At 37.1% G+C, this 12,059-nt stretch overlaps 1 protein-coding gene across 2 annotated transcripts in view; it reads right to left on the bottom strand.

The window, feature by feature from the left end:
• The window catches only part of prkcha (protein kinase C, eta, a), a 39,491-nt gene that overhangs the window by 21,967 nt on the left and 5,465 nt on the right, over positions 1–12,059 (bottom strand). For both annotated transcript variants that reach the window (XM_028001159.1, XM_028001158.1), the window contains exons 2-5: positions 6,122–6,185; positions 490–643; positions 385–419; positions 220–302 (exon numbers count right to left, since the gene is read on the bottom strand). In XM_028001159.1, the coding sequence (XP_027856960.1) occupies positions 220–302; positions 385–419; positions 490–643; positions 6,122–6,185 (336 nt within the window). The remainder of the gene's footprint in view (positions 1–219; positions 303–384; positions 420–489; positions 644–6,121; positions 6,186–12,059) is intronic.

The following is a 12,059-nucleotide window of genomic DNA, read 5'->3' as shown; positions in this document are numbered from 1 at the left end:
AGCAGCTCATGTGGAAAATTTTGCATCGTTCTGGCTCAGTGGTCGACTCAGACAGAAACAGGAAGCTGTAAAGGCTGCTGATTGCTGCAGGTGCTGAGTGGGTGAACTTGCATGTGTGGGAGTGGGCTGCTATTTTAGGGCTTTCTGAATTAACGCAAAAAGTTTCTTAAGAATGTGTGAAAAATGAAGAGAAAAGAGGCAGAAACAAGCAGCCGTTACCTTCTCTTTGATTGATCTCTTCATGCGTGGACACACAGTAACAACCAGCTGGTGGCACCGCTTATGAACTACACACGTACACACTGAAAACACACACAGGGTTACAGTCGTTTCTGCAGAGAGGATGACCAACAGTCGAACAAAGAGGCCAGCCGGCCTGCACACCTTGACACTGGTAACCTTGTTTTCCGAACACACCCCTGCAACAGAGAGGAAACAGTCAGATCTCCTCCAGACAGTTTCGGCTCGGTTCCGGCGGGACGGACTCACCAGATGAACTCCTTGCAGTGGAAGCAGAAGGTGGGCTGACGGAGGAAAGTGGACATGAACTTGTGCCCGTTGACCTGGTGGATCCGTCGCTTCACGGCGCCCTGCCGCTCCCTCGTAAACTGCTTGTGGGTGTTTTCTTTTTTTACGGCGACATCTGCAACGAGACCGGAGGATCATTTGGGATCAAATAATGGAAAACTCAATGAAACGCCGTCCTTACAGGGGAAAACTTCACATTTAACGTGTTTCTGTATTTCCATTTTGGTCTCTACTGCTTCTAAAAACAACCCAAGCTCTTAAACAAATCACCCCCGTTTTTTAGAAATTATTTAATGTTTTATGTTGTCTATAAAAATCTTTGGAATGCGATGCAACACTGTGCGTTACCTAGCAACCCCAGCCCGTAACCTAGCAACCCCAGCCCGTCGCCAAAAGATTTACTCAAGTAAAAGTAAAAAAGTACTTCTTGTCTACTCAAGTACTGATTACCTGATCAAATGATCATTTAAAACTTAAAAATTACATCATCAGACGGACCAAAATATGAAGTCAATTGGAAATTTTGGGATTTTAAGGACCGAAATGACAATAATTTGTCACTGTACAATGGCTGCTGGAAAGGACAAGTGTTCCTTTGTTGTTGACTTTCCATCCAGAAACTTCTGCATTCTTGTTAGTTGTGCAGGAGGCTCTACTAATGATTTTCAGACAATAGCGCATCTGTTTGCAGACATTTTCATGAACAAGTGAAAACGTCAAGTTGTCTGGATTTAAAGTGACAAGATGCATTAAGCAGCTCATTCTGAATTGACCAGACTAAAATCATCATATAAGAATAATTTTGTGAAAAAAAAAAAAATTGTACATTATTTGCATAATATAATCGCCCATAGATGGATCATAACATATTGAAGGAAGCATAATAGGTCACCTTTTAGTAACTCACAGCCATAGAAACAGGCTCACAGGTTCAGTCATGTAGTTCTGCTTTGTGTTATTGCTTGTTTGGATTTGGGATTGTTCAATAAAGCTCTAACTGTGCACCACCTTCCTAAAATGTAAACAAACTAAACAATAAGCAGAGAGCCGTCATAAGTTATATGAGGATTTGGCTTCCCACCTCCAGCCATCAACGCACCATGAACTCCCACTTAGAATGTCGCGTTTTATTTTTGTAATATGTATTTTATTATTTTTGGATCCTACACTTAAAACTGTTTGTTTAACAGTAACTAGTAGGTCAGTGTAAATGACTATATTGTTGTTTTAAGACTATTTTCCAGTGATATATTTATAATGGCATAATACTGCAGGTTCACTCTGTGAAACACCAATGCGCTCTTTGCAGCTCAGCTTCCGCGTTCGGGGAAAAGCGGCTCAATCGTTTCCGATCTATTGAAAAAGGCTCTTTACACTGGGTGTTTGCAGGGCTTGTCCAAGTTAACAATTAATGATGAACATCGATCCAAAGCCCCGACAAGTAAACTGGAGAAAGGTTTTAAGATGTTTGCCTTGTTGTACACAGATACGAAGGTGAGTTTTACTTTCTTTAAACTTTGTGGCTAACATTAGCTTTAGCTTATGCTAGACATTTTTCTTGTAAAAATGTGCTATTTAAGTATCTAAACATTTTTCATCCATTCTAGCGGACAATGTTTTTACCTTATTTTCAAGTATATTACCTGCGTTTATTGTCGTTAGTGTCAGAGACCAAGTAACGGGGATTTTACGGTTCAGGCTTTTTGCTTCTGAAGCCTGAGGAACAACAAGCCCATAGCTTAACAGTAGAGCAGCTCTGGTGTCAGAGTTCTAGTTCAGCTGACTGTTCAGGTTCAAAGTTGTTGCTTTTAGAAAAATATGGCCGTGTTCCTTAAGGTCTCCGTGTTATTTCGCTTTATTAGTTTTGCATGCTTCTTGTGAAGCAGGACGGTGTTTACAGCAGTGTGTTCAGGCCGATCAGTTGCTCGGCTGTCTGGCTCTGGTCTGCTCTCTCGTTCCCATAAACTCTTTCAGGCTGAATACAGAAGTGATTCCATGGAAATAACACAGGAGGTTCCTTTACCTTCTGCTTTAGGCTGAAGAAGTTGATCCGGAGTGAAGTGAAGGCTGTACACTTTGCTGTGCTGCGTTAGCTTTAACTGGTAGCGACGAATATTTACAAGCCACCGTCTTCTTAATTCAGGATCGTTTGGAAATCCATGAAAACTTAAAAGCCCATTATATTAGGAAGACAGCAATGTTCATGTTCATGTTCATTTATCTGCGTCTGAAATACAACTTTGTCTTTTCTAGCTGTCATGGTAACTCAAAGCAGAAACAAGAAAGCCGCATTTGCGCATGCGGTTGTGACGTCAGCGCATCAGGTGCAAAGAGCCCATAAACTTAACACCAGAACTGGAAGATATTTTAAATATCCAAAGTAAAACAACATCCAAAAACAACAAATAAAACAGAAATAAAACCAGGCACCACAGAAACTGTAAATAAAATGGATTCTGAAGTCTTTAAACAGGATTGTCCATCAAAACGTATTAATAATCAGAATGGAAATTATCGATTTGTTTTCAATTTATCATTAATTAATTGATTAACTACAACATGCTCAGGCCAGAGATGAAACACACAGACTGTGTGCAAAATTCTACATTTTTTCACCATTAATAAAACAATTTGAACATTTCAGTGCAAAACGTTTATATAAAGTTTTGTTCTGCTTTTGATCCCATTCTGAAGAGGGCGTGTTTATTTATTCCACCAAGTCATGACCAGGTATGCCACCTTTTCCTCTCATTTATGCACATTTTTAACATTTAAGGAAAAGCTGATTGAATGGAAATTACATTTATATTATTTTTGTCTCTGTGATCATCCATCAAAGCAGGGAGTCAAACTCATTTTCATTTTGGACCAAAACAAAAAATCTGAATGTTCTTAAAGAGCCGGTTGTGCCAGAATGTGTTGATAAAACCCATTAATTTGCTAAAATATCTATAAATAGTTGTTTCAGCATTCGATAAGTGTTTCTATAAGTTAAATAATACTGAACATCTTTTCACACTGATCAGTCCCTCCAAGATTTCATGATTGTCTTTGTGTTGATTTTGTGATCAAAATCACAGATTTTGTGGTGCTAATTTAGAAATATTTGTAAGAACTTTACACAATACTTGCGCTAATATATGGTGCTAAATGTATCATATATATTTAGCAGCTTTTATTAGCAATACAGCTTTTATTAATCGCTGTATTCAGCATATCTGTCAAGTTCACAGATATAACTTGACATCAAAGCTGAAGCAGTCGTCACTTAAACTGTTTTTGGCCAATTTTGAGAAAAACATTTCAGTAAAATCATAAATCTGTAGATTTTGTGTGAATTTTGCAGATTTGTGAAAAACTGTGGGGAATTTTTGATGTAATTTTTTCTAATCTTGAAAGCTACACAAAAAGCTACGGCGGGCCAAATTTGGACCCCCGGCCTTGAGTTTGACACAAGTGCCCTAAAATTACAGCCTCAATCTATTTCCGCTGCTTTAAACATTAAGTAACGTTTTTTAAATATGTGCTGCTCACATTTGGGACTGGAAACTGGAAGATAAACACAACTTTTAGGTGTTGGTGATGTTGGACACAAACAGGGTTAAAAAACTGAGTCGCAAATGTTGTTTATAGATTCAGTGAAACATAATCAGTTCTGTTTGAGGTGTAGTGTCCTATTTAAACTCAAAATAACAGACAGCCAATTAGTGTTATTATAAAGCTAATCCAAATTTGTGTTAATGTTGAACAGCATTTTTACCGTTTTAACTCCATTTTAAAGAGTTTAAATTAATCAAATGAAACATTTTTGATTGTTGAATAACTTCAGCAGCAATTTACAATAAACTTGTAAAGTAGGAGTGCAAACGTTTTGCTTTTATGACATGTCAGATTCCACCTGGAAAAGACATCTTCACCTGGTTCCAAATAGTAAAGGGATTCAGGCAAAACAAAAATAAAATGCATCATTTGGTGAAATGAACGTTAAATACGTGTGAATTATGTTTGACTTCATAGCTTCTTTTAATATTTGCACTTCTTCCACTAAGCAATGAGTTGTGTAAGTATAGCAGAGAGAAGAAAACCACATGAGCTATGGAAACTTACATGCTGAGCCCACACGCTGGCCCGTGAATAAAAGCTGCGATACTCTGAAGAGTGTTAATTTCAGTATAACTAAAAACTTCCTTACACTTACCAACTTGTAAGAAACATTTTTATATCGCAAAAATTTTTGCATGTTATTTGAGATTGTTTTTCTTTACCTAAATAGTTTAGATAATTTATTACAAAACATGTTAGTTACATTTTTTACACAAAATCATCTTAAATAATGAGATTTTAGTCGGCTCAGTTTTGTATTTTTATTGGTTGTAAGGCGTCTTGTCTCTTTAAATCTAAACAAGCTGCTGCTGGCCGCGCCACTAACTCAACGTTTACACTCGCACATGAAAATGGCTGCTACCAGATGCACAATTACACACCTGTACATCTTTGAAGAGCAGAAGTGGAGCCTCCTGCGCAACCAACAAGAATGCAGCAAGTGGTTTCTGGATGGTAAGTCAACAACAACAAAAAAGGTCTTTTCCAGCAGCCATTGTACAGCGCATACAGCAATAAAGCCAGCTGACCAAACACGCTGCAGCTCAGTTTGGGTTGCTAGGTAACAGGACTGGGTTGCTAGGAAACAGCGCAGTGTTGCATTACTTTCCAGAGGTTTTTGAGACAACATAAAACACTAATTTATTGCCAAAAAACATCTGCATAGTTTTTTTAAGCACTTAGGCTGTTTTTAGAAGAAGTTGAGACCCAAACGGATAAAAATGTCCATAATGTTAATTTTGCATAATAGGTCCCCTTTTAAGATGCTGACATTTCAAGCACAAAGGTCGATTTACTGCATCGACAAGGTTTTTGCATCAGCATAAATCGAGCATAAATAGATTCTGCTCGATTACGGTAAGCAGCTTTTTTTTTTTTTTTTAAGCCTGACACTTTTTTTCCCGCCTAGTTCATTTTTCTAATTTTGAAAGCGCAGACTTCACAATATAATTATTAATATGTAAGAAAATACATGAAAAATATTCATAAATCCAAGAATAAAACAACAAAAGACCTTTAAAAATGGTGGAAGAAATAAGGAAGAAAGCCTGGCTCTTTGGGGTAAAATTATTTTTAAACTTGCAACATGTCTATTAGGTATTTTTAGGACACTTTAAATTTAGTTGGTTTTTTTTTCAAGTTCAAACCAAGCAAGGCATCAGCAAAAAACAGAGGAAGAAGTTCTGTTTAGTAAGTATGAAATAATAACCCAGAGAAATGGTGCAACAGATCAGCATGCAGCCTCAACTTCTCCTTTATCATGGCAGCAAGTCACTTCCATCCCTCTAATAAAAACCAATGTTTCATGATGACCAAGTCAATTAAGTTTGTGTGCAAAAGCTTTGAAGTGTTGTGGAAATTTAGCTGACAGCTGGCATTTGTCTGTCAGCTAACAGAGTCACACAGTGGCACATGCATGCATGCCTGCATGAATGCATTCAAAAGATGTCCACCAGGGCGTCAAAAATAAGAAGTAAAGTCATCGCCCTACCATCGGTGAACGATCCGGTGAGCGTAATCAGGACGTAAACCTTGCCCTCTGGTTCCAAGTCCATCTGCAGACAGATAAACACACAACGTTGTTTATGTGTTCAGCGTTCCTGCTGAACGCCCCAGCAGGAAACGGAAACACAAAATTAACATTTGGCCCAACTATAGAAGAGTTTATTACCAGAAAGTATTTAATTTACAACAAAGATGTCATGTTCTCTAGAAAAACGAGTCAATACGTTACAGGAGCAGAGACAGAATGCTAATGCTAAAGCTTCAGGATGCAGCTTTGCCATTTGCATCCCTCTGGAGGATTTTGGGCGGCAAAAAGGGAACAAATCTGACCTTCAAGCATTAGTGGTTGATACAGATGATGAACACTTTCCACATTTTAAAAAAATAAATAACATCATTTAAAAAAAATAAGACTACCATTTATCAACAAGGTTTTTGCATTCAGCTTAATTTTGGAGTAACTAGAAACACAAACATTAATGTTTGTGTTTCATAAAAGAAAATAATAATTTCTATCTACAATGACTTACACATCCATTTTTATGAAATTGTTTATTACTGAGCAGCTAAAATAAAAGAAGGCACCAAAAGCTTGTTTTAAACATTTTATATATAAAAAAAAAAGGTTTTTTTTGTTCAAATTAACAATTTTGGCCCTCATGTTGAAAAGTTTGAACTAAACCAGAAACACTTGGTGAGATTTTGTTTTTTAGTGTTCTCTTACCTGAGTACAATATTTGGCGACTCTACCCAGAGCATAGCTTTCATTCCTCTCAGTCTACATAACACTGAAAAAATCTGACGGCCTTTACAGGAAGGCGGTCCGACGAGTCCGGCCGGTCCGGCCAGTCGAGTCGCAACTTATTTCACATGCTGGAAACCCAAACATCACAGAAACTTTTAAAGATGGACACCGCCCGCCTGTCAAGCCGGCAGGCGGGGGAACACATACTTCCTGCCGAAACCACCGAGTGGAAACTCGGATCACTGAAGTAAGATCTATTTATGTTCGATACACCCTTCCTGGAAAAACCTGACAGGGCACAGACAGAGCCATGTGGAGCATGAACGCAACCAACAGGCGGACTCACTTAAAATAAAACTATGTTTTCACTCCAGCTTAAAGATCCCTGCTCCTGTTTTCAGTCACTTTCTGAGTCTAGACATAGTTCAGACTTCCAGCCTGACAGCCTAAGCCATGCAGGTCGATTTCTGGGCAAGGCCTTGTATGGTAGGCGGGTTGGTGATGTTTACCGCTCCCTGCCCTGAGTAATGAGCAAGGCAGCTTGTATTTTTATCTCCCTCTGATTCAAGTGGAAAACCTTCAGACTGAACAAATTAATCTGCTACTGTGTGAAAACCAATTAACCCATCAGAGGCAGGTAGAGTAGCCAAAACTTGTACTACAGTAGGTTTTTTTAGCAATTAGCTAATGTTTTATGTTGTCTAAAAAACCTCCAGAATGTAACGTTGCCCTGTTACCTAGCAACCAAAGTCCGTTACCTAGCAACCCCAGCCCATTACCCAGTGGTGCTCAGGGTAACCAAGTAAAAGTAGCAATACTTCAACATATTTTTACTCAGGTAAGGGTAAAAAAAGTATTTGGTAAAAAGTCTACTCAAGTACTGAGTAACTGATCGAGTTATCAATCATTTCATGTTTAAAAATTACATCATCAGACGGAAGAAGTTAAAAAAATTAAGTGGAAATTTTGGTAATTTAAGAACAAAAATGACAATAATTCATAAAAGTAACAAAAAATAAAATCAGGCTAAATAAATTATTTCCAAATTAGTTTCTTTCAATAGAAAACTTATGAAACTTCAACAAAAACTGCAGGTGTGTGTCTGTGTCTGGTGAATTTCTGGTTAAAACATGTTTGTTTTTCATTCAGTGGGTAGAAAATAAGAAATTTTACTCAAGAGTAGAAATATTTCATAATAAAATTACTCAAGTAAAAGTAAAAAGTACAGCATGGTAAAAGTTTTTTTTTTCAAACAAGTAACTCAAGTAAATGTAATTGAGTTAATGTAATTAGTTACTATCCAACTCTGGTAACAAGCTACATATTTACTTGAGTAACCTCTTGGAGTATTTTTACTACACTGTACTTTTTACTTTAGTAAATTTATTATGAAGTATCACTACTCAAGCAAGAGTAGTGATACTTCATAGTAACTGTAACTTCATAGTAACTGAGTAACTTCACTGAATCAAAACAAACATGTTTTAACCAGAGATTCAACAAACACACACCTGAAGTTTTTGTTAAAGTTTTATAAACTTCATATTGAAACAAAATTCTATGGATTTTTTAAATTATGTTCTTTATATGAGTTATTGTCACTTTGGTTAATAAAACCCCCAAATCTTATAATCTTATATAGTGTACACCTTTTCTCAAAAGCCACATCGTTAAACCATAAGCAACGAAGCCTCAATCAACCATTCATGCAGACATAGAGCTGCAACTAACGTTTATTTTAGTAATTGAATATTTTGACAATTATGCGGAACAAAAATAGGCACACACTGCAGATTTTTTACTAACACTTGATCTGTTTTTTTTATTAGAAATACATAAAATGATGCAAATAAAAATTTATCCAATTCATTTTTTAAATAGGAAAATAAGTATTTAATTGACTAAAGTGCAATAACAAAGCATTCCTTTAGTGAACGATTGATCATTTGTAGAATAGGATGCATATTTTTAACATTAACATCTTCTGTAGAGTCATTCCAATTAATGATTAATCGATTACAAAATTAGTTGATTATTTCAAGAATTGATTAATCATGACTATTCATGATTAATCGATTCAGCCCTGTATGATACATCTTTAAACAAAAAACAATGTATATTAAAAAATGTTAAAATAAAGAAATAAAATTTTCAGATTCTCTTTGTATTGATACAACATTACACTGAGTCAATAACAATCAGTTAGTAGCGGATTATCATCATCTCTAGGTTATTCACATAAGATTTGTGACTTTTTTCTATTTAATAAATAAAACTGACACAATTACTGCGCTGGTGGGCCTACAGCACAGCTATTATAGTAAAACTGAACCACAGAGAAGGAAACCTTAAACAACTTTAAAACAGAGGAAGGTGGGTGGAAAATGTTGAGGGTCGTTTTTAACCTACTTTCAGTTTGTTCTCTGCTTCTCAACTCGCGCCTACAAATACTTTAATGGGGAATCAATAGTGAGGGGGCAGCACAATGTGAAGTGCGGAGGTGTTGAGCACCTAAGGAAGTCAAAGAGCGGTGGAGTCATCTACAGGCGGGAGGCGAAGGAAGCTGACCTTTTGGTCTAAAAATGTCAGAGAAATTCTGATACAGCCGGGAACCGTGAGGCTGCACTGCAAAAACACAAAGTATTACCAAGAATTTTTGGTCCAGCTTCTACAGCAAATATCTTAGTACATTTGAAATAAGACATAACTGACTTACAAGTAACGTTTCAGCTTTTATAAGTAAATAATTCCTTAGTATTGATGAAAAAGTACTAGTTCAGTTAGCAGATTATTTCACTGGTTATAAGTGAAAAAATCTGCCACTAGTAGACCTAAACTTTTTAAAAGCAATATTAGAGGAAATGTATTATTCAGAATTCACATTTTGCACTTAAAAAACACAACAACAACAACAAAAAAAAACAGCGCGAGCGCTTAAAAAACAAACATCCAGACAGTTTTTGGCAATAAGTTAATGTTTTTTGGTGTCTGGAAAATGAGCCGTTTCAAAAGCTCCCAGAATGTAATGTTACAGATCAGCAGCCACTGGCGGTTACCTAGCAACCACTGTGGAGCTCACCCGTTACCTAGCAACCCAAGCAGAACTCCGGCACGGTTGGTCAGCTGGTTTTACCCTTACTGGAGTTTCTACTATTGCTTGTTAAAGAAGTACGCCTCTACAATTGCGCATCTGTTTGCAGCCATTTTCACATGTGAGTGTAAATGTTGAGTTGGGGGCGTGGCCAGCAGCAACATATTTAGATTTAAAGTGACAAGACGCCCTAAAACACCTCAAAATGGTCAGATCTGAGCACACTAAAAGCTCATTATCTAAGAATTATTTTGTGCAAAAAATGTGATTAACATGTTTGTATAGACCTATTCTAACTGGTTCAAGGAAGTTTAATAGGTCACCTTTAAGGAATAATTTACTTAAAACAAGTTTGCTATCTTGCTTTGTGAGTTAGTTTTGTCTGATTTCAAGTGTACTAAGATACTTGCATTAGAAACTAGGTAAAATTTTGTATTTTTGTGGTGTGAACAGAACCGTGGGCATGGAGACGGGGGGAGGGGACACTATGTTTGGGAGCAAACTGGAAAAGAGCCAACAGAGAAGACAAGCGCTTGGCTGTGAGCCTCTGAGAAAATGATCAACAGGTGGGAAAAAAGTGCGATAAACAGCAGAGTGGGCGTGTAAAGGCTTGCACCAGCCCCAGCGCTTCGTCTGCACAACAAAGCACCAAAAAAAAAAAAAGAAAGAAAAAAGACGCAGCCCATCGTAGTTCAGATCGAGCAGATAGCAACCTCAAGCTGGGGCCTTGAAGTGAGAAATACATTTGCAGACCAAGTTCCAGTTTCACACCACTTCCTCACAACCAGCAGGGTCTCAAAGCGCATGCTAGGTGTTGTTTTCTGCAGAAAGCTGGGGCAAAAAGCGCCATGCATTTCTGATTTCTACATGAAATTAATCCTAACATTGAAAAAAACCCCACAAAATCTTACCAAGTATTTTTGGTCTAGTTTTTACTTTAAATATCTCACCACATTTTAAATAAAATCAAGTAACTTACAAGCAACTTTTCAGCTGGTTTTAAGTCAGTAATTACTTGAAATGAATGAAAAGGTGCAGGTTCCACTGGCAGATTATTTTCATTATAACATGGGTAAATATCTGGTTATAAGTGAAATAATCTTCTTTGTTGCCAATAATTAGGAATTATTTACTTAAAACACGCTCTTGTACCTTGTTGCAAAATTATTTTGTTTTATGTCAAGAGTATCAAGACATGTGAACTAAAAACTAGATTGTTTTTGCAGTGCATGTGCTTGTAATAAATTATAGCTTTTATCTTTTCAGCAATTTAAGAAGGAAAAACATTTGGTTAAGTTTTAAAAATGAATCTTTGGTTTGAGTTTTTACAGTTAAACCTTTAAGAGAGGCATTTCTGCTTTTGTTTCTAAAGCAAGAAGCTTTGCAGCTTTTCTGGATGCACTTCTCTGATGTCTAAATGTTGTACATGTGAGAGAGTCCTGACAGTTTTGCTGCTGCAGAGAGAAACGTGCAGCCGCCCCAGGCCTGAACAGGCTCAGCTTACACTCCTGCAGTGGATTCAGGTCTTGGAGGGACGAAAGTACGTTAAAAAAAGAGAAAACATAACGGAAAACTTCAGTCTGAAGAGTTACGTTTCAAAAGGTAAAATAGGCCATTTTGGTTTTGCTCAGATCTGTGTCAATAATCGTCAGAAATACTTTGTTTTAAGCCACCTGGGTCAAACTCAAGGCCTGTGGGCCAAATCCGGTCTGCCATAGCTTTTTTGTGGCCCTCTAGATTCTAGACTAAACACTAAGTGTGCTTAAATATCATGTTATCAATCAAATCAATGCTGTTTTCATGTTTACTGCCAAATTATGTCAATCAATTCCTCCAGTTTCTTGAGAATTATCGTGGAAATTGACATAAAATCACCAAATCCCTCCACTCTTTGGTGTTAATTGGACGTTTATTGCAGATTTTTCTCAAAAATTGTCAAAAACTTTACTACTAAACAGCTGCCTTGGCCTTAATTAATGTCAGATTATAGTCCATGAGCTATAAAGCGAGTAGTAAAAAGTCACATTGGGCGTGCCGTGGTGGTGTAGGGGTTAGCGCGACCCGTATTTGGAGGCCTTGAGTCCTCGA

This window comes from Xiphophorus couchianus, chromosome 19, assembly GCF_001444195.1.
Source record: "Xiphophorus couchianus chromosome 19, X_couchianus-1.0, whole genome shotgun sequence".
NCBI classification, from domain to species: Eukaryota; Metazoa; Chordata; class Actinopteri; order Cyprinodontiformes; family Poeciliidae; genus Xiphophorus; species Xiphophorus couchianus.
This window is presented reverse-complemented; position numbering and strand designations above follow the sequence as displayed.